This window comes from Sminthopsis crassicaudata, chromosome 2 (genome assembly GCF_048593235.1).
Source record: "Sminthopsis crassicaudata isolate SCR6 chromosome 2, ASM4859323v1, whole genome shotgun sequence".
Classification (NCBI taxonomy): domain Eukaryota; kingdom Metazoa; phylum Chordata; class Mammalia; order Dasyuromorphia; family Dasyuridae; genus Sminthopsis; species Sminthopsis crassicaudata.
In genome coordinates, this window is record NC_133618.1 from 48,081,874 (window position 1) to 48,104,850 (window position 22,977).

The 22,977-nt window shown below is 40.4% G+C and overlaps 1 protein-coding gene across 2 annotated transcripts; it reads left to right on the plus strand.

The window, feature by feature from the left end:
* The first annotated feature begins 4,201 nt into the window (after nucleotides 1–4,201).
* Nucleotides 4,202–21,872, plus strand: CHMP1A (charged multivesicular body protein 1A). Of its 2 annotated transcripts, XM_074286168.1 has the most exons (7): nucleotides 4,202–4,533; nucleotides 7,479–7,498; nucleotides 14,366–14,443; nucleotides 15,141–15,287; nucleotides 15,815–15,943; nucleotides 17,863–18,050; nucleotides 19,036–21,872. In XM_074286168.1, the coding sequence occupies exons 1-7, from the start codon at nucleotides 4,527–4,529 to the stop codon at nucleotides 19,055–19,057; spliced, it is 591 nt and encodes a 196-aa protein (XP_074142269.1). In that variant the 5' UTR covers nucleotides 4,202–4,526; the 3' UTR covers nucleotides 19,058–21,872. The 2 variants fall into 2 exon arrangements, with proteins under 2 accessions (XP_074142269.1, XP_074142268.1); XM_074286167.1 differs by lacking the exon at nucleotides 7,479–7,498 and having other exon boundaries at nucleotides 4,202–4,556.
* The last annotated feature ends 1,105 nt before the right edge of the window (nucleotides 21,873–22,977 follow it).

Consider the following 22,977-nt stretch of genomic DNA (forward strand, 5'->3'; position numbering starts at 1 on the left):
ATGACCAACTAGCTGGTGAAGGCCAGTATGGAGAGAGTTCAGAATAGATTAATTCATAAACAACAGTTTATGAACAGATTGCAACAGCTGCAATAAAGCTTGGGGGTTCTCTCGCCAGACAAAAAGATGGAGGGAAAGTCTTCACAAAAAACAGAGCAAGGTGCCAATGAACCTTTTGCAGATTTTGTGGGATGTCTGCAAACAGCTGTCACAAGAACCATTGGAGAAAATGCAGCTACAGAAATAATGACCAGACATCTGGCTAAGGAAAATGCCAATGAGGTTTGCAAAAGAATTATATGGGAATTACACAAAGATGCTCCTTTAGAGGAGATCATAAGTGCCACAGTGGGCACAAATGCTTATTACACCCAGACTACGATGAACATGGAAAGATAGGGTCCCTTTTGGCAAAGGACTTCTAGAGAAACTCATCAATGTTTTCAATGTGAAAAAGTTGGACATTTAAGAACTCAGTGTAGATATGGAAATAGTGTGAGAAGACAAGCTGAGAGAAGACCTAAAACTCTATGTCCAAAATGCCACAAGGACTAAGACCTCAATCAAAAGATAGGTGGGGCATGATGGCAGCTGAGTTTATACCCAGAGAGTCTTTAGAAGGTTAGCATTCTGATGTGATCAATCAGCCGAAAAATAATCACATGGCAGAGAGGGATTACATAATCAACCAACAGAAAAGCAATCAGATAGCAGAAATAGATGCAACTGGGGATAATACAGGCCTTTTAAACCAACAGGGCAGTGTCCAGTGCAAACAGCTCCAATGTAATTGCCAGATGATGAGGAGAGATTTAGAAAGTGGTAAATGGAAGGGAATTAGATAGGTTAACTGCTTGAGAGAAAGGGTTTCCAGACAGAGAAGGAAACAGATGGGTGGCAATGAACACCTGGAGAGAGACAGAAAAGGAGAAAAACCTTAAAACCAAGCAGAAGATCTAAGAAACATCTGAAACTGAAAGAGCATGGCTGATAATAAAGACTGTTGCAGGACTTGAAAACCAGCAGGAAACATTGGATTCACTAATACAAGATGAGACTGTTGAAGGACTTGAAAACCAGCAGGGATCATTGGATTCCTTGAGATGAAAAAATTGTTGATGAGAGTATTGCAGGACTTCAAAACTTGCAGGAATTATTGGATTCCTGACACATGAACTAATGGAAAATGGATTCCTTTTGGAATATTTCTAGGACTTATGGATATGTATAATTCCTCATGTGTTATGTTACTATGTGCTTATGTAATTATGCGTAATATCTCCCACACTGATGGATTTATGTATACCTGTTTCAAGTGAGCCCCTTCAGAAACCTGCTAATCTGATTTGATTTCCCACTTTCTTTGATGTTTCCATCTCCCTGAGAAGTCAGGGAGGTTGTGACCACCTCTTTTTTATGATGTTTTCACTTTTTTGAACAGTCAGGAAAGGAGTGATCACCTTCTTTTTTTGGGTTCTCACCTCCTTGAGAAGTCAGGGAGGTCATGACCACCCTATGTTCTAAATAAAAAGAAAGGGGGATATGTTAGGATTCTTACAAGGTGCTAAGTCACTGGATAGAGACAATAATTATCTAATTTAACATGGTTCAGTATGAGTGATCTGATCCTACAAGGAGATGTTATGGGCCAGAACTTGAAACAAGGTACTGAGTGGAATTGAGGAGACAATGGTTAAATCTAATTTAGCATAGATTTAATCCTACAACAAATAATGGTTTCCTAGTAATGAAATGATTGGTGTGTACTCAGTGGGCAGCATATAAGCAAGAAGCTCTCAGGGCCAAAGAGTACTTTGAGAGAACTTCGGGAGATTCAGAGTCAGGATTCAGTCAAGGAGATTCACAAGTCAGGCAGAATGAAGGAAGACAGAGAAGTGGTGGCAGGCTGTCCTGTGGAGAACACTGACACCAAGATCTGGAAGGCCTCCAGAAAAGCTAGCCGAGTCTCAAATGAAGGAAATAAGATTTGGAAAGAGACAGTAAAGGACTTGGACTCCTGGCTGCATTTGGGATTATTGAACTGAACTGAAACTAAGGCTGCCTCCAGAAGCTCCCCAAGAAATCTGCTCCCAGAGAACAATTACAATTTAGAGAAAAGAACATTACATCAGAGAATGAGTTGTCTTATCCCCAGCACTTAGGACAGCTCCCTACCTGTGACAAGTAAACGTCTGTTGAATTTAGGTGATGTTGATTTTGTGATTCACACAGCATGTCCAGTAATTCTCTGTTCACATATTGCTAAAGCCTGGACTGCAAAATCTTAAGCATAACCTTGAGCCAAAAAACAAAGCAAAGAAACCACCACCACCACAAAACAAAACAAAACAAAAACAAACAAAAAACCCAAAAAACAAAAAACCAACCCATGGACAGTTTTTAAATGACAAAAGATATGACAGGAAGATGAGCCTGTTGGGTCAGAAGGTGTCTAATATGCCACTGGATGACAACTATAAGCTCCCATCTTCTACAGGAAGCCCTTCCTACTTAGTACCTTCTCTCCATTGTTTTTCTATTTATTCTGTTGTAGTTTTTTTTTGCATATTGGTTTGCTTTTGGTCTCCCCCATTAGATTTGTGAGTTCCTTCAGGGAAATAACTGTATTTTTACTTTTCTTTGTTTCCCCAGTGCTTAGCACAGTGCCTGGAATGTGGCAGACACTAAATAGACACTTAGATTAAATTACCCAAATGATCACTTAATTACCAAATTACTGGCCTTCTCTCAATTTTCATCCTTCTTGAATTCTCTGGAGCTTCTGACATGGTAGATCCTGGATGCTCTCCTCTCTGTTTAAGAGATAGTACCTTCTTCCTCTTCCTGGTTTTTCCTTGTACCTACTTGCTCTTCCTCAGCCTCCTTGGTTGCATCTTCCTCTAGGTCCGTCTCACTAACTGGTGTTTTCCAAGGGTTTGACTCTTGTCACTTTCCTCTTCCATGCAATCTTGCGAAGTGATCTTGACTCCCATTGGTTCAGTCTCAATATAGATGACTCCCAGATTTACAGTATCCAGCTCTCATCTCTCTCTGGAGCTCCAGGCCCAAATCACCAGCTTTGTTTTAGACAACTCCAGGTGAATGTCTAGTAGGTATTTTAAACTCAAAATATAAAATAGAACCACTATCTTTCTCACAGAATTAAAAATCCTCCATTCTTTTCAACTCTGCTATTACTGTTGAGCGCTCTTACTGTCATCTTGGATTTCACTCATCCTAAATATCCAATTTGTTGTCGTCTTATTTTTTTGGCCTTCAAAGCCTCTTGTATGTTTCCTCGAGTTTTGGCCAAACTGTCTCATGTCTACACTGTTGCCATGACCACCTGCTTAGCATTCTTACCCACAATCTTTTCTCAGTCTCAGCTGAATCCAATTCAATCATTAAAGTGATCACCCCACCCCCACTCAATCAACTCCAGGGGCTCCCTATTCCAGAATCAAGTCGACGAGCATTTATTAAGTACTAACTGTATGTAAAACACGCTTTGGTATTTAAAGCCAGTCTTTTTACCTAACTCCTTTTAATATACTGTAGTTGCAATAGCCCACCTCTCGTTAAACAACTCTCTATCTGCTTACTCTTTTAATTTAATTTAATCTTTTTAAATTTTTTTCGTTAATTCCTTTTTCTTTTAAATTTAATTTTTTTTTCCCTTCCCACTTCCCCACACTGGAAGAAAAATAGACTTTGTGACAAATATGTGGTCAGGCAAAACAAATCCACCCCCTTCACCAAATCCCGAATCTGGAGGGTCTCTTCAATATCCTGTTTTATCTTCTGGGGGAGGGCTTCCCGAGACCCCGCCCCCACCCCCAGTTCTTTTCCTCTGCCCGGATTCCGTGTATACTTATAACACACGGTGTGCGCCCAAGGTCTCTTTTAAAACAGACCCTTTGTTCTTGTTTTTTTTTTTTTGCCCAGCGCACAGTATACAGTCAACGCCTAATAAGAGGGCTGGAGGGGGTGGGAACCGCGGGGTGGGGGCGGGGAATCCTTTTTACCTGGGGAGTCTTTGCTTTTGTTAAGTCCCATAAGTGGGCTCATCCATTCCCCTCACCATGCGCTCGGTCTGCATCCCCGTCCTCACACCCAGCCCCGGCCCATCTCCTCTCCCCGAGCTCAGTCCAGTGTGACTCACAAATAAATCCCGGCATCATCACTACTCGGGACTGCGTGCGGGACCCGCCCACCCGCGGGGCACGCTCCTCCCCTTGCCTCCGCCCTGTGGAGGTGGGCGGAGCGTACCCTCCTCACGTGGCTCTGAATGGTCCTCTGGAGATGGGCGGGGGGCGGACGAAGGAAAGGGGCGGGACGAGTCCCGCGCCGTTCTCTCGCGAGAAGAGAGGAGAGGCACCAGGAAGGGCATTCCCGGAAGTGCCGTCTGAGGCGCCGAGGGTCGGCGGGGTCGCCGACGTTGGTCTGACTGCAGCCTCACCTCCCGGTTCCCCGCCTCTGCTCCAGCCCCGCGGTTTCTGAGGCGCCGCCGCTTCGGCACGTTCGCCATGGACGGTAAGAGGCCGTGCTTAGTTGGAGCCCGCGGCTGAGGAAATGAGACGTTGAGGGGCGGGGAGCGGCCTCCGGCTGTGGAGGGACTCCGCACCTTCCTCCTTTACCTCGGGGCTCTCCTGTGCGGCCGGGGCGGGGGGAGAGCGTGCGAGAAAAGGGGGCGTGGCGGCTCCCCCTTTCGGCGGGGCGGGCTGCGGGGCCGCTGTCCCTCCCTCTGTCCGTCCTTCCCTCCTCGGACTGAGTCCCCGGAGGGCAGGCACCTTGTGGTCCCAGGGTCTGCTACATTGGGGGAACCTAATCAACGTCCATCTATAATCTGTAATCGACTGATTATAGAATCTGATGCGCCCTTAGAGCCATTTCTTCCCCATCCCCGGGAAGGAAGCTGGGTAACCGCCGTCAGGGAAGCTGGGGTGCGACCTTTGCCAGCCCCCTCCGAGGAGTCCGGCCCTGGTATAAGGGAGGGGCCCATAGAGAGAGGCGTGTGCCACGGACAGTGCCCGCTGGGGGCAAAGGCCACCGTGTCCCGTCCGCACGGCGTCGGCTCTGTAGTAACTAGTCGCGAGCATGGGAGACTGTCGGCAGTCACCCCGAGGGGGCGGGCGCCCGGAACGTCTGGTTCCGAAGGGATTTCGGCAGCGATTTGTGTCAACTCTTGAATTCTGTTTACAACATTCCTAAGTCACTTTTTCCCTTTAAAAAGACAGAAAGTTGCTTTTACCAAAATGCGGAGGCCGGAATGAGAAGTCCTTTTTATTCATTCCCTCTGCCCCAAGTCTTGCTTGCTGCCTAGATTTCTAAATTTCCCCGGGGTAAGGCCTCTGGACAGCTTAGTCCAAACTCAGCTTTGTTTTCATTTAAAAATCTGTATCGACATTTTGAGCTCACCTTAATTTTTTTTAAGTTTCTCATGATTTTGCCAATACATTTTCCACTGCTTAACCTTTGCCCCAAATTTATATGATAGACCTGGTTAGTTTTGCAATTTGAAGTCAATGTTTGCTTCTTTCTTTCTTTCTTTCTTTTTTTTTTTTTTTAATAGTTTTTATTTACAAAACATATGTATGTATAAATGGGTAATTTTTCTTTTAGTTTTTATTATAGCTTTTTATTTACCAGATATTTGCATGGGAATTTGATAGCACTGACAATTGCCAAATCTTTTGTTCCAACTTTTCCCCTCCCTCACTTCCCTCACCCCCAGATGGCAGGTTGACCAATACATGTTCAATATGTTAAAGTATAAATTAAATACAATATATGTATACATGTCTATACACTTATTTTGCTGTACAAAAAGAATCGGACTTTGAAATAGTGTACAATTAGCTTGTGAAGGAAATAAAAAATGCAGGCAGACAAAAATAGAGGGATTGGGAATTCTATGTAGTGGTTCATAGTCATATCCCAGAGTTCTTTCGCTGGGTGTAGCTGGTTCAGTTCATTACTGCTCTATTGGAACTGATTTGGTTCATCTCATTGTTGGAGAGGGCCTCGTCCATCCTCATATAGCATTGTTGTTGAGATATATAATAACTTCCTGGTCCTGCTCATTTCACTCAGCATCAGTTCATGTAAGTCTCTCCAGGCCTTTCTGAAGTCATCCTGTTGGTCATTTCTTACAGAACAATAATATTCCATAATATTCATATACCACAATTTATTCAGCCATTCTGCAATTGATGGGCATCCATGGAGTTTCCAGTTAATGGCCACCACAAAAAGGGCTGCCTCAAACATTCTTGCACATACAGATCCCTTCCATTCTTTAAGATCTCTTTGGGATATAAGCCCAGTAGTAGCACTGCTGGGTCAAAGATCACCTTAATTTTTGTATATCCTTCTACTCCTAGGGTATCTCTTTAGCAAAGAAAAGAACACAGTATAATTTAACTTCAGTCCAACAGCATGTGCATTATCTCACATCTATGTAGCTTGGACTTCCCCTGCCTGCCCCCCAAAAAAGAGAAGGTGGGGCACAGGAGTCAAGCTTCATCATCATCATATTGCATAGCATTCACTGTCAGGTTCCCAAAGCCAGTTTTACTCTGCAGTAGGTCATTCCCTCTTAAAATGATGAAACCTTTTTCTTTTAAAACAGAATTTCCTCCAGTGTTGTGGACCTCTGCTGAGATCGATGCAGTAGTCTGTGGCGTTGATTAGATTGGTTTATTTACCTGTGGCTGTTGAAAGTTTAAAGCAATAACTGTGAAGCACCTCCACCCTCACTGTTTGGGAGACTTCAATCACAGCAATGAATTATTTGTACCTTCTAAAAAATTTTTTTCCTTATTTGGTAAACAGGGAAAATACTTTGGCTAATACTTGTCTAATAATGTCTGAATGATTTGTCAAGTTACTTTTGCATCTCTTTGTAAAAGTAGCCAAATATGTATGGAATGGAATAGCCAGAAAATAAACCAACAACTTCCAACACTATCAAACCATTTTCTTCCCACACTCTACATTTGGGACTTTCTGATGCCATTCACAGCATCCCTGCTTTCTTATTATTTTCCTTCGTTCAGAAAGTCTGAAAGGAAAATCCTCAGCCAATGAGACACTCAACTTAACTTTTAACTAACTGCCTGGAGAAAAGTGGGGAAAGCCCACCAATGGGATACTTTGGAATGGGACCCATAAGACAGGACACATGGTATGGTGCTTAATACCTTTGTGATTTAGGGGCAATAATTTCACTTCTCTGGGCTTTACTTTCTTTATATATAAAATGAGGTGGGTGAACAAGATAACATAAAATTCCTTCTCAGTATAATTTTGGAATCCTATTAAATATGTATGTTTATTGATTGGCCTTCCTTTAGTTCTATTAGCATCAAAAAGCATGCTAGTGCTTCTTGGATATAGAAACCTGTCTCTGAAAAAGCTATAGTTTTTTAATTTGATCACTTCTAAAATCCTTAAACCACATTTTTTTCTCTTTTCAGATACCCTGTTCCAGTTGAAGGTATGTACTGAAAGATCTTTGTCCCCTTAATCTTGGCATATTGATTGGTAAATATTCATGGTATAGTGTCACATACTAGAAAAATCTTAAATGATTTGTGGCCCTAGTGTCTAATTTGTATGATGCCTTGGAAAAATTATGCTGCTGACAAGAAGGAATTTTTCTTGGCTTGATGGTTTATCCCTCTTCTAGTCTAGATCTGAATAAAAGCAGGTCAGCTTGATTCACCCAGAAAAGATTGAGCATCTTATCTTTAAGAAACACAACTTGACTGCTACACTAATCCTTCCTGTTTGTAAAAGGCAGCAAATCCATTAATATCACATTTCAAAGAGATTTCATGACAGCTAAACCTTTACTTTCCACCTGGATTTTGGCTTTCTTAGTTAAACTACAATAGAGTACTACTTATATGTGCTTTTGTTCTTTCCCTATAGTAATCCAACCATGTGGAGGTCGTGTCTATTTTGTATTCTCTAGGTAATTTTTGGCCTAAAACCTACTGGAGATATTACTGCATAGGTCTTTTTAATCAGCTAGATACTCTGGGAAATACAGTGTAGTTTTTGGATGGGAAAACAGATTAAAAAAAAAAGGATAGGAAGCAGCAGCAAGACAGATCTCTGTCCTTTCTTTGTTCTTTTGTCTTATTCATTTAATACCACTAAACCTAGATTCAAATAGTGAATTAGTTTGGCTGCCCAAATTGAAATTCTGACGTTACTTCAAGATTGATCTGGGTTAATGACATCTTATATGATGAGTATCCAGTCATCTTCAGAATGAATGAGGTAATGAGTTCAGATTTTACAGTTATGTACCCACTTAAATAAGGCATGAAGCATTTATTAAGTGCTTTGCTGTGCCAGGCTAGAAATTAGTATAAGATTATACATCTGGCCTTCTGGGATAATTTTCTAGCAAGGCCATTAGCATCATTCTTAAAACAAGTTTTGAAATATTTATCTAGGAGTTTCCATATTGTTGAAAACCATATTATTAAAAGTATATATACTAGAAGCCTTGAGATTGATTATAATAAAAAACATTTAGCCTCTAAAAATAGGATCTTCCAGTGGATATGAGCAGACAGTTTTCAGATGAAGAAATTAAACTATCTCTAGTTATATGAAAAGGTGTGTTAAATCACTATTGATCAGAGAAATGCAAATTAAAACAACTCTGAGGTACCACTATACACCTCAGATTGGCTAAGATGACAGGAAAAAATAATGATGAATGTTGGAAGGGATGTGAGAAAACTGTGACACTGATACATTGTTGGTGGAGTTATGAACTGATCCAACCGTTCTGGAGAACAATTTGGAACTATGCTCAAAGGGCTATCAAACTGCATAATCTTTGATCCAGCAGTATTTCTATTGGGCTTGTATCCAAAGAGATCATCAAAAAGGGAAAAGGATTCCTATGTGCAAAAATGTTTGTGGCAGCACTTTTTGTAGTGTCCAGAAACTGGAAACTGAGTAGATGCCCATCAATTGGAGAATGGCTGATTAAGTTATTTCAGCTATGGAATAATACTATTGTTCTGTAAGAAATGACCAGCAGGATGATTTTAGAGAGGCCTGGAGAAACTTACATGAACTGATGCTGAATGAAATGAGCAGAACTAGGAGATCATTGTATACAGCAACAACAAAACTATACAATGCTCAGTTCTGATGGCTGTGGCTCTTCTCAACAATGAGATGATTGAGGGCAGATTCAGTGATCTTGTGATGAAGAGAGAGCCATCAGTACCCAGAGAGAGGACTGTGGGAACTGACTGTTTGTTCACAACATAGCATTTTCATTTCTTTTGTTGTTTGCTTCAGTTTTATTTTCTTTCTCATTTTTCTTTTTGATCAGGTTTTTCTTGTGCAACAAGATAACTATATAAATATGTGTACCTATATTCGATTTACACATACTTTTAAACATGTTTAGCATGTATTGGATTACTTGCCATCTAGGGGAGAGAGTGAGAGGAAGGGGAAGAAAAATTGGAACACAAGGTTTTGCAAGAATCAAATGTTGAAAAATTATTCTTGCATATGTTTTGAAAATAAAAAGCTTCAATAAAAAAAAAAAAATAGCACTCTCAAAAAGGTTCACACTGAGTAGTGCTGTATATCTTACAGATTGAAGCCAAACAGTGATGTGGAAAGCATAGAGGACTTCAAACCATGTGATCTGAGCTCTGTTCTCACTCTACTAAATTATTGCCTTGAGGGAAATACTTTACCTCTCTGACCTTCAGTTTCCCCATGAGATGATTTTTAAACATCTTTCCTCCTCTAATCTATAAAGAACTAATGCTTGGCTTCTTTGGAAGGTGAGACTAGAGAAGAAATACTTTTTATAGCACAGACACCCAGAGCAGATCATGTTTTGTGTGTTTCCCCTTCCTTACCACTCTCACTTTCTCCCTCCACATTCTGTTTAAAATGAATATCAGGTATACCCTTGATTAACAGAGAACCAAGACTACAATATGAGAAACAGAAGTGTTTCAGGGAAAATAAATAGTTGGAGAGGGAATGTTACAAAAGGGCAGCTTGCTCCCTGAGAAGGATATGTGGAAGATAGTTTGTTGCTAAGCAACCAGCCATCAAAATAGACTTTGGTGATAGTGGAAGGAAATTATAGAGGGGTGTGTTTGTGTTCGTGTTTTTGTGTTGTGAAGGTGGAATTTCTGATTTGGATGAGCCTTAGGTCTTCCCCCCCCCTTTAGTAGTATTTTATTTTTCCAAATATATATGAAGATATTTTTGTAAGATTTCGTGTTCCAAATTTTTTTCTCTTTCTCTCTTACCTTCCTCTCCCCAAAAGAGCAAATAATCTGATATAGGTTAAATATATACAGTTCTTTTAAACATATATATATATATATATATATATATTTTTTTTTTTTTTTTTTGGCAAGACAATTAGTGTTGTGACTTGCCCAGGGTCACATAGCTAGTAAGTGTTAGAGGCTAGATTTGAATTCAGGTCCTCCTGACTTCACAGTTAGTAGTGGATACACTATGCCATCTAGCTGCCCTTTTTTTTTTTTTTCTTCTCCTTAAAAAAAAAAAATCAACTGGTAACTGTGTCTGGAACTTGCTGCTTTAGGTCGCTGACCAGTTCTCTTAATACATTGCAAGCAGTTCAAGATTCCCAAAGCTTCTGTCTAGTAAGGGGCAGTTTTACAGAGAAGGTTCTGAATAAAAGTTCTTTGGATCATCATTTTTGTATGTTAACAGCTTCTGTTAAGGTATTAAAAACATTAATGTAGAGCTCTGGTAGGTATTGGGTATTTTAAGAAGTACTTCTCTTTCCTAAAGAACAATTTATAGTCACTGATTTTGATGAGTTTCTTTCCTCTTAATTGGATTAGGAATTGAAAATATTTTTAATTTAATAGAACTAGGATGGATTATTTATAACAGTGACTAAACCTATGATATTGGTCCTACTAAGTGGCAACTGAGGTAATAGTGGATATCCTCTTACTTTTCCCCACTGTATCCAAAGATTTCATTTTGTTCTTTTTAAGAAAACTATGTGAAAAGATGAAAACTTACATTACCTCTAATTTCTCTTGTAATGGACCTATAATGGACGCTGTTCCCCATTTTTGTCAAGCTACATTTCTCTGGAATTAAGCATTTATTTATTAATGCATTCATTCCTCCTGTCTAATTTAAAGGTGTGGTTTAAAGGGACGCAATTAGCTCCTGGGACATCTGCTTGTTGTATGTAAGTCCCAATCAGCTTAACCTTGTGCCAGTCTCCCAAAAGATTTTTTTCTGACCTGATGTCTCCCCTTGGTGGAGATCAAACATGGCGTGATTCAGGTCTCCTAGGAGGCAGATGAGTCCCATATAACAGTTAACATTCCTTAATTTTCAGAGACTGGTATAATTAGTCACACCTAATACCAACCCATTTCCTCCTGTATAGCCAATCGTAATGTTCCCTAACTACCCAGACTCTTCCTATTCTGCATGTCAATAAGACTTGCTATAAACATTTTTTTCCCAATTTAGGAAGACTATTTTAGTAGTTGGATAGAGAATGAATTAGAAGGAAGAAAGTCATTGTCTTTTCCCAATTTTTCTTGTACCACTCTTTTTAACTCTTCCAGGAATTCCTTCTGGTTTGGATCCAATTAGCATTTTTCTTTAAGTCATTGCTTATAGCTGTTTTCACACATTGTTTTCTTTTATGTCTTCCCTGCCAGGTGGCAGTAATTGTTTATGGTCAGATTATTTTTTTGTTTGCTCATTTTCCCAGCTTGTTTCTTCACTTTGAACTATATGTTAAAATTGGGCTCTGCTCATTTGGGGATAGGATGGCACTAGCTAACTTTAGGCCTTTTCATGTTAGAGATTTCAGAGCTACTTCTAGGGTTCTGCAAGTTTTTGGTGCTTCCAAAATGGTGGTGTCCTGGGAGAGGTTTAGTTGCTGCTCTCTTGGTCTGTGTGCTGATATTTAACAAATATCCCCTCCTACCCTGAATCTGCTAGTATTAGGTCTCCTCTCCAACATGAAACTACAATCAAGAACTGCTTATGGGCAATAGAATTGTCAGCAGTGCCATCTTCACATAGTTCTAGCAAAGGATTCCCTGTAATCTCTTTCTGACCAGTTGTTCTACTCACTGATCATCTTTGGGCTTAGAACTCTGGAAGCTGCTGGGACTGTTGTGGCTGCTGAGCTTTGGGCCTGCACCCACCCAAGTGTTACATTCCTTTCATGCATGCTCCCTAAGTTGTTTTAGGCTGAAAAAATGTCTCCTTTTGGCTTTTTGTTGACGATCACTCTAAAATTTTATTTGAGGTGTTATATTAAACTTGTTTGGAAGGGACTATTGAGTTCAGCTGGGTTCAGGCCTTTACTTTACTTTACATCTTGGCTTTGCTCTTTAATGATATTCTTCTGGTATTTGAAGAGCTCTGAAGTGGAGAGTGATGACTGACTGATCTCTTTCTCTCCTGACAACAGAACCATAGGAAACAGGTTAAGATGATATCTTAGGTAGCTTGTTGGATATATGGAAGTTTTGTCTCATGTTATGTGGTGACTTAAATTTTGAATTTCAGTTAGCAAGGACTCAACACTTAAATTTTATTAGAATTTCTTTTGGCATCTGATGGTGGCATGTGGCTCTACTTGACTTCTTCCCAGGTGTCTAGCCTTTTTCTCACTTCATTCTTGACTGAGATATGGAGACTATCACTCTTTTTCTCATCATCCAGTTCCTTGGTATGATCCTTCATTATCTCCTCTGTGATGCCAGTCCCTCTCCTTGCCAGGGCCAGCACCTCCATATGTACCTTGTACATTTTAGTCTTCTCTAATAAATTGCCCTGACAACTATCCTTTGTTTCATATTCTTCATTTTTTCCCTTTCTAATAAATTCTTCCTTTCTGCCTACAAGTACACCTCATTGTCTTTCATCCTTAAAAACCATCATTGTACCCTACCTTTCTTGAAAGTGATCATCCTATGTTTCTCCTTAGTCAAATGTCCTGAAAAAACTATCTCCCCTTTTTGCTTTCAGTTCTTCTCTTCTTACCCTTCCAAACTCCTGCAGTCTGGATTTTGACTTTTCTGAACTGAAACTAAAGTTTAGTAACAAAGTTACCAATGACATCTTAATTGATAGATCATTAGATAGATTTTTTTCTCAGTCCTTATCCTTATTACTATTTACCATCTCAGAGTTTTCAGGACATTTGTTTTTCTTGTTTTTTTTTTTTTTTTTTTTTATCTGATTAACTCTTCTTAGTTTTCTTTGTTGAATCATTATTTTTATCATGCTCCTTAACTGGGGATGCTCCCAGATCCTGTGCTGGGTCTTCCCTGTACTTATTTACTTGGTGACCTCTTCAGCTATCTATACAGATGATTCCTAGATTCATATGTTCAGCCCTCTCCTAAGCTCACTACTACCTTTTACATACATTGAACTAGATTGTTGTTCCAAAAGTATCTCATTAATGGAATTGATGAGATGATGGTTCTCTAGTTCACAATATATAGTTAGCACTTAGTATGGTGATGTAATGGTTCTCTAGTTCACACAAATTCAGTATGGTATAATGATATTATTGTACTAAGATATATAAGGGCTGAGAAGGACTGGAAATGATTCATTCCATCTTTTGACCAGCCTCGTGATGGCTGTCCTGCCTCCTACACTAAGATTAACGCTGATCCCGAGGTCCTCCAGAAAGCTAGCCTGAAAATCACTTTTTTTTTTTTTTTTTAAATAAATGGAAGACCCTTTAATAGTTTTTTTTTTTAAGTTTTGAGTGTGAATTGTTTCTCATAATTTTTTCCTCCCACAGTAGTTAATTTTGAAATTTTATGGATAGAATAAATTTAAGAAAAGTGTTTATTTTATTGTTCTTTTATCACAAAACTGAACAGAAATTCTATAGTTACCTTTATATTCTGAGAGCTTCTGTCATGCAAATTCTTCAAGTTAAGAACAGAACATTAGTCAGACTTTGTTAGAACTCTTCTGTGACTTAGCTTGGAAGGGATGTGAGTAATTGTTTGAAAAAGAAAATATAGGCATCACAGCTCCTGGAAACCTGACTGTCACCACCATAGAAAGAAAAATCACACACCTGCAGGCATCTGGTCTCATCCTCTAAAATGTCTAGCACATAGTGGCAACTGACATGTTAAGTAATGAGGGTATTCTAAGGCAGTTAACAAGACAGAGGGCCTTAAGACTAGGACTCACTGGTATTGCTTCTTTGGACTCTTAATCTGCAATGAAGGGAGACTTAGTAAAAACTGAGAAAGCCTTCTGCTGTACTGTTTCTCCAGTTACTGCTAAGTATATTTTTAAAATTTCTCTTTAGTTCACAGCAAAACAGTTGGAGAAGTTGGCCAAGAAGGCTGAGAAGGACTCCAAGGCTGAGCAAGCCAAAGTCAAGAAGGTGAGGTAACTTGATAGCCCTGTTTAATCCAGTGATTCTATGGTGAAAATATGTATAATACACACCCACACACACATACTTACTGTTACACACTCTGCCTAATCACAAACCCTGTGATAATGTCCATGCTGGACATGACATGGCCTTAAGAATATCTTTCTACCTGTCTATTTGTCTGCCTGCCTGCCTGCCTGCCTATCTGTACATTGCATTTATTAATGTTTATTTAAACAGGGTTCTGTGCTAAACAGTTTGATGATCATCCCCTTTCTTCTTTCTCTTTGCCCTCTTCCTATCCCTCCCCCTTCTTGGTTAGGATTTATTGTGAATCTGAGTAAACCTCAAAAGACTATGTAAATGTGAATTATTTGTGGGAAGGAGGGACACTCTTAACTTTACTGTCTTATAATATTGGAAAGCTTGAGTTTTTGAAGGGGAGAAGAGCCAGGGAATGAGAAGTACAGAATATATCTAAAGAAATTTACATGGTGTAATCTTCATAAATCTAGAGTCTTTTAAACTATTATTAAGGTTAGTCTAGTTTATAGCTTAGAACCATAGAAGGGTGGACTTCTTTTGCAAATTACATTTGGGAAGAAAAATAAAAATTAGACGACTGAAAGGAGTTAGAAGGAAATTTTGTAAAATAACAATCCAACCAGTTGGTTTCAGTTAACTTTTCTATTTATCATTATAGGCTCTTCAGCAGAAAAATGTGGAGTGTGCTCGGGTCTATGCTGAGAATGCAATCCGTAAAAAGAATGAGGGTTTGAACTGGCTTCGAATGTCTTCCCGTGTGGATGCAGTGGCCTCCAAAGTCCAGACGGCCGTAACCATGAAGGGGGTAAATGACTGCTGTTTCTTCTCTCCTGAGTTCTGTTAATACAATGCTAGTTATTATCAGTTCCCTTTTTACTCCAGACTTTGTACTAATTTGTTCATATATAAAGCTACTTATGGACAAGGCATTGTTCTGAATACTATGGGGGAATATTAAAAATCTATGGTATGTTCTGCTTTATTGACATGTCCTTAATTGCCTTCAGTTTATTTTTTAAAAATATATTTTTATTATTTTTAAAAAAAAATTTTATGAAAGCTTTTTATTTTCAAAATATATGCACCTTCAATCCTAATTATTGAGGCTCGACCTCTTTTGTGCTCAGAGATATGTTCATGTTCCCCCAAGTCCCAGGATCCATATTATCCCTAATTAGCCTAGTTAGAGCAATATGGAGATAGGAAAGGCCCAGTTCTTTTTTTTGATTCAGTGAAGTACTAGTGAGTTCAGAGACTCCATCATTTCCCATTTTCTTGGTTTTAATCTTTTTCTTTCTCTGGCTTCCTCTAACTACCCATTTCCTTTTTTAGGTAACTAAGAATATGGCTCAGGTGACCAAGGCCCTGGATAAAGCTCTCAATACCATGGACCTGCAGAAGGTATCTGCTGTAATGGATAAATTTGAACAGCAGGTTCAGAATCTGGATGTTCACACTTCGGTAAGTAACGCAGCCTGCATTTCAGATGTATGTATGTGTATTTGTGGAAGAAGGTCACCATATAGAGAGGAGGGGACAGAGGCTAGCATTGTTGATAGAAGTATTCAGCAGCAAACCACATGAGTCAGGAAATATTTATGAAGCACCAGGGTTACCTGCCCTTGAGGACCTTATTCTCCTTTTTTAAAAGTTTTATTAATGTAGTACAATGATTTTCCAATAGGACCTGATCATTACATGTCTTCCACTGCTCCCCAGTTGCAGCCACCAGAGATGACCACCTTTTTTTTGCTCTTAACTTTTTTTTATTTAATTCAAAGCAACTGGGTTAAGTGACTTGCCCGGTACAACACAACTAGCAAGAGTTAAGTGGCAGGATTGAGACAGGATTTGGACTCGGGTCCTCCTAACTTTAGGGCCAGTGCTCTACATCATCTAGTTGCCTTGACTACCATCCGTTATAACAAACAGCTAATCCACACAACAGTCTTTGTTCAACTGTGTATGCAATGCCTGATGTCATTAGGTGTCTCTTATGCTCACTTCTGAAGATCATATGTTCTATAGACGGTCATGTCATGTGAGAGCAGTAACTGAGTACATGACTTTGGAGGGAAAGTCTGGTCCTTGAGCCTGAACCTTGAAAGAAACTGGGGATGGCTGAAGTGTGGGGAGAGTGCATTTGGGGGCCTTTGCTTTTAGTCCTAGAAAGGACTTTTGAGGATATCTAGCTTGATCGCCTCTTTTTATAGAATAGGGAAGGTCCAAAGAGCTTAAATCACTCGTCCAAGGTCCCTAGACTCTAGGACCAGCAGAGGCAGTTACAGACTCTTTGCTATTCTATATTAATTTTCAAAGGCATGAGGACAGGAAATGGAATGTCAAACTCAGGGAATAACCAGTGGTCCAGTGTGCCCAGAATATAGAGTTTGATGGAGAGGGATGTAAGGTAAGTCTGGAAAGATGTGAGGGAGTCAGAATTGGTACGTTTTAAGTGCTTACACTGAGGAGTTTCTGTTTTATCACAGAGACAATAGGAGATAACTGCAATTGAGTCCAGGGTCTGGTTCTTAGATGATTTTAGTGATAGATTGGAAAGAGGAGAGACTAGAAGCAGAAGATCCAGTTGGGAAGTTGTTATAGCAAGTGAGAGATAACAAGGGCCTAATGATGGTAGAAATCCTATGAAAAAAGAAAAAGGTTTGGAAGAGATGATGATGGAAGTAGAATCTAAGACTTACAGCTGATCGATTAGGAGAAGTGAGAGAGGGAAAGGATTCTCAAGAATAATTTGTAGAGTGTCAGCCTTAGTGATAAAGAATGATTGTATCCTCAGTAGAAAGATAAGTGGAAGTAAGGGGCAGGGGTAGCAGGGGAAGATGGCTTCATTTGGATAGGTTGAGTTTGAGTTGTCAATGAGATACCCAAGTGCAGATGTCTAGCAGGTGGAAATGAAATTTAGGGCTAGATATCTAGATTTGGGAGCCATTTTACTGCCTAAATGTAATAATTGAACCCATAGGAACTAATGAAATTAAAAGAGCAATTGCAGAAAGAGAATGGCCCAGGAAAGAACTTCAGTGGATGTCTACACTTTAGTGGGCAGGAAATGGACGATGATTTAGCAAAGATGACAACTTGTGGTATACGGGAGGAGATAGGTGCGAGCACCTAAGTAAAAAGTTGGTCTTGACAAGATTTACCTCTTCTTTGGAGCCTGGCATGGTGAAGATTTGAGAGATTAATTAAGTGGGGCCAAGGAATGAGCAGGAAATGTGATCTCCCTTTTTAGCTGCTATCCATGTAAAATAAGTTTGAATTGATTATTTTTAAGGTTAAGTGCAATAGAATCCTTTTTGTCTTTGCTAGCCTTCTTTCTTCCTATTGGTACAATGATAATTTTCCCCCCCCTTTTTTAGGTTATGGAGGACTCAATGAGCTCTGCTACCACACTGACTACTCCTCAGGAACAGGTGGATAGCCTTATTGTGCAGATTGCTGAGGAAAATGGCCTGGAGGTCATGGACCAGCTTAGTCAACTTCCTGAAGGGGCCTCTGCTGTAGGAGAGAGCTCTGTTAGGAGCCAGGAAGACCAACTGTCTCGAAGGTACATTTTCCCCATGCTAGCTCTTTGCTCAATAGACATTCTTTCCTTGCCCTCTGCCCCCAATTTCCCAAACCCAATAGATCTAGGATATTAGTCCTAGTTCTTTAACTCTGAATTGGGGAGAGGGGGTCATTTTAGTTATTCCTTTGGACAAGAGACACAAGCTATGCCGTTGTCAGGTCACTGCTTGTCACAGCTTGTTTTAGTTTCAAGATTATGGATAAGCTGGGTGAGACCACTTGTATGGTCCTAATGCCAAAGGCTCAGAACACTTCCCTAAGGCCATGTGCCATTTTAACCATCCCGGTGAAGATTAATAGAAGTTTAAAACCTGAAATAGCAAGCATTATCAGACCACTGAGTCTAGGCTAGCCAACTGAGGCATATCAGAAAAGTGTCCATTGTTTGCCATGTTCCAGTTGGGGAAAATACAAGCTGCTCTTATTCTTTAGTATTCTTAAGATCCTTTGGCATCTCTTTGTGAATGGCATAGAAAAGAGAGAGTGGGGTAAGCTGGAGTAATTGGAAAAGGCTTCAGCACCAAGGGAAAGTAGACTTCTTAATATGTAAATACATCACACCTGTGTTATCTTTAATCCCTATGATACTGAATATATTGAACTGAGTGACAGCTGAATGGTAACCCTTTGAGAATTCAGTTCTTGACCTTGGGTCCTTTTCTCTTTGCCATTCCTTTTTGCACACATGAAACATCTGACTTGAAAGGGACAGGGGCCAAGTGTAAGTTATGACTTCTATTTTTGTTCCTCAGATAATCCCCTACCTGGTTATCTCTTTCCAATTCAGTTCTCTGTTTGGTGAGATATTTCCTATATGATCTTAGGATCTGTGAAATTAAGGTGTTAGCTGTAAAGATAATTTTATTTGATGCACCTAGATATAAAGGGGAGCTTTCTTTTTTCCCCAAAAGACTGGGAGTTGCCAGAGTTGATTCTGCCAGAGTGACCACCTCCTTTTCCCCCAGGTTGGCAGCCTTGCGGAATTAAACTATACCTCAGCCTGATGGACTGCTTTCCCTGCACTGATCACGTCCTGGAAAGGGAGTGGGAGGGAAGCTCCACCCTCCACCCTTCCACAGCCTCTGCAAAGAGAAGCAGCCAACTCCTCCCTCCACTGTTGCCCTTTGCCCTGCCAGTCTGTAATGGTGTTGGGATTTACCCTTTTCTCTGGGTGCGGATCTCGGTGTGGGGAGTGAGCTCTTGCCATCCATACGTACCTTGTTTCCGTGCCAGTGGACCGCTGCCGAAGCATTGACAGACCCCAGTGCATCACTTGGGCTTTGGTGTTGTCGACTGGGCTCTTGGTGGAGGTTGGGCCATGCTGTCTGGATTCTGACATCTTCAGAGGAATATCTTTTCTGTACACTTGAAGGAAGACTGACCTGATTTTAATGCAGCACTACTTGGTTATTTTAGGGGCTTTAAATAATTAGACTCTTTGGTATTGCTTTATTTCCAATATATTGCATGTCTGGGTCCTATTACCATATAAAGTTGAATTCAGCCCCTTCCAGGAAGAGCAGGGCATCTTTGGCCAAGGCTACAAGCACTGACAGATTTGTTTTGCTGATATCTAGCTAAGAAAGGGTGTGTGGCAGAAGCCCCCAACCTCTTTGGGCACTGACTGGGTACAGAAAAGGGGTTCCTGGTTCTTGTGACTGAGTTGGCTGCTGGGTGGGCCTCAGTGATTCCTGTCCCCCTTGGTGATTCTAATTGGTCATATTGGTGAGTTTGGCTTTGTGCAGATCAAATGACCCCTTAAAAATTTCCTCTCAGAGAGTGGTTTTTTAGGAAGGAACTCTCTTCCTCCCATTCTTAAAAGTGTTGTCTCCCTAACCCAGGCCAGACTTCAATCAAAGTCTCTCAGTTACTTGTTCAGCTGTTCCGTCAGATGTATTCCTTCAGTGAACAGCATGAGGAAGAACAGCTGGTTTCTGTGCGTTTAGGAACTGGGTCTGTTCTTGGGGGCAGGTTGGAGGAGACACATGAAAAAATGGTAGTCCCTAATAGACAAGGTATCCCAGAAGTCTTAGTGTTGTTGTAAACTCTTGAGCTTAGAGCAGCCTATTTTACCAGGTTCCTTCCCCAATTGGAATCCAACAATTCAGCTATTAAGGCTTAGAATGGCAGGAGGATTTTTGGGACACACTGCATATAAGCCTTATCTTTCCTGGGTGACACTTGCCTAGGGAGTCCTGCTATAGTCCCTGAAGACTCTGCAATGGGTGTTTATAATCATTTTAAAATCCCTTCTTAGTTTCTTAGAGAGAAGTGTTATGGTTTACATTTCAACTCTTACCAAAAATTGGGTTATTAAAATTGATTCATAATTCGAATCTCTGCCATAGGATCGGTAGCTAATGATAATATGTGTTTATATGGCTCCTTTCCCCCTCAACAAACCAAGCTCATGAGCTGAGGGATGAGGGAATGTCAATATTCCCTCAGACTGGGCGCCTCAGGAGAACATTGCCATTTATCTATGGAAGGCTCAAAATACCTTCTTGATGTTTGTGCCACTTTGTTTATTTCTTCCTTCTTCCATTTATTGCAAATGGGATTCTTATTCTTTCCTCCCCTTCCACTCCCCATTGGCAATTCCTCCAAGCCCCATCTGCTCATATCTGTTGTTTCCCTTGTGAAGGGGCTCTACTTGGGACACTGTGGGCTTGTGAAGGTGGACTTGGACATCATTTCACAGATGTTAATCAATGATAAAACTTTAGGGACTACTTGCAGCTCTGAACCATTGGAAGAAAAGCAAAAAAGGTTAATAGTGTACTTTATTGTTTTATTTTCCCCTCTGCTTTCCCTGCCCAAATAGCTCTTTGCAGTTCTGTAGAAAAAAGTGTGATCTCAGAGTAGTTTTCCTTCTGCTGATACTCCATTTTCTTGGAAATTTCAGTGTGTTTTTTTTTTTTTTTTCTTTTTTGACTTTTTTGTTTCTTGTCAATGTGGAAGGAGAGCAGTCTGTTTGAAGTAAATCGTTTTAGCATCCCCATCCCAACACACACATTCAGTAAGATTGGTACTTACAGATGTCACTTTGTGCCTATACATGGCCAGCTTTTTCCTGTGTAGTCTTCAAGGATATCCATAGGTAGATTCCAAATTGTCTGTGCTGCTTAGTAAGGGAACTGTATATATTTTTTATGAGTTGTGTATAGATATGTTTGAAAATCTTTGCTTTTGATCCTTTACCTTTGATCCTTGTGGCCTTGGGAGCATCTGGATTCAGTGTAATAAAAAGGCCCCTTTAAGGATTTCCTTCGAAGCTTGGAACTTGGATGTTGGGTCAAAGCCTTGAGTGAGAGAGAGGCCCAAGAACCTTTTCTCTCTTGGGTGGGGGAAGTATACCAGTTAGTGGAAGCTAGAGAGATTTCAGGCTTGTTTCTAAGGTGGTGGTGCCCTGCTTTTCCCACCATTGGCTTGGATTGTGGATAAAGAGGAGCTCAGTGATCTACCCAGGATGGATGCTCACTTTTGGAAACACCTTCTACAGACCTCCCCATCCTTCAAGAATGTAATGGAAAGCATCACGAGAGATAATTGTAACTGCTAAAAGAGCAGTCTCAAAAGCATGGAGGAACCCGCAATGTCATTGAACTGTACCTTGTTTTAGGCCTTCTGGGTTTGCCACCACTGAACCAGATGATGAGCCTGGTGCCCAGAGGGGCCCAACACTGGAGGATGTGGTGGGTTCTTATGTTCATCAAAGGAACAGGCTAATTTGCCTTAAAACAATCAATACTCTTAATTTCCTACAGTGTCATTTTAAGTAAACAAGTTCTTATTCCTGAAATCTCAACTTGTTGGTTTGGGGAGCTCGGGAGAGAAATGTATGGCTGGGGGAAGCAAGAAGATGCAGGGAAAAGGATTGAGCTTCAGTCCAATTGTCCAGTCCCTTACTAATTCCCTTTAGCAGCTAACAGATTTTCTGTCTTGAATGGGTCATGTCTATATGTGTTTCTTATACTGGCCCAAGTCACAGTGTTGGCGACTCTTCCCCCCTTGGACCATGCCCATCTAATTCCTGGGAGGTCTTGTGCAATAGGTCTTCCTCGGTTTCTCATATATAAAAATATTGGAGAAGAGCAGAATGGAAAGAGACTTTAAATGGCATTTTTGTTGCACTTCTTTTTACATATGGAGAAGCATTTATAGATTTAAAGCACAAGGAACCGGAGGGGCCACCTAAACCAAACTCATTTTACATAAGAGGGGCTGAAGCCCAGGACAGTTGAATAAGTTTATCCAAGATTAAAGCAGGTTAAATCTTGTCTTCAGATAAGCTGACCTTTAGGCAAATATTCTGCTCACTCTGGGTTGTAGTAGCAGTTCCCAGAAAGGATTGCTTGCCTTATGGCGGTAATATTGGTAAATTACCATTGACTCCCCAGGGTCCCTTTTTCTTACCTCTTTTATATGCAAATCATGATTTTTCCAGACTTCAGCCAAGTAGCATTTCCCTTTCTCCTTTATTTAAGTGATAGCCTGGCTGTATTAAGGCCTGGAGATGATTAGTTTCCTGATAGCAAGTGTAATGGAAAGAGCATTGAATTTAGAGTTGAAGAACATGGTTTGAGTGTCCTGACAAAGGCCCTTTTTACCTGTGACCCTGGACTAGTGGCTTCAACTTGTGGGCTTCAGTTCTCTGTAAAATGAAGGGGCTGGACTAGTTGGGAGTAGGGGCAAAAAAAAAAGGACATGGGCAAAAAGGGGGGTGGGAGGGCTCAGAAAAGGCATAAGGAAGAACTTCCAGATTCCACTGAAATCATCAGTGGGCCTGGAAGTTGTACTTTTAAAAATAAGTGACATTCTTTTGATGTCTATTAAGTGTAACCACTCCGAAGATCTTCCTTTCTTGGACACAACTATTCTTAGAATGCTAAGTCAGCTGTAATTAC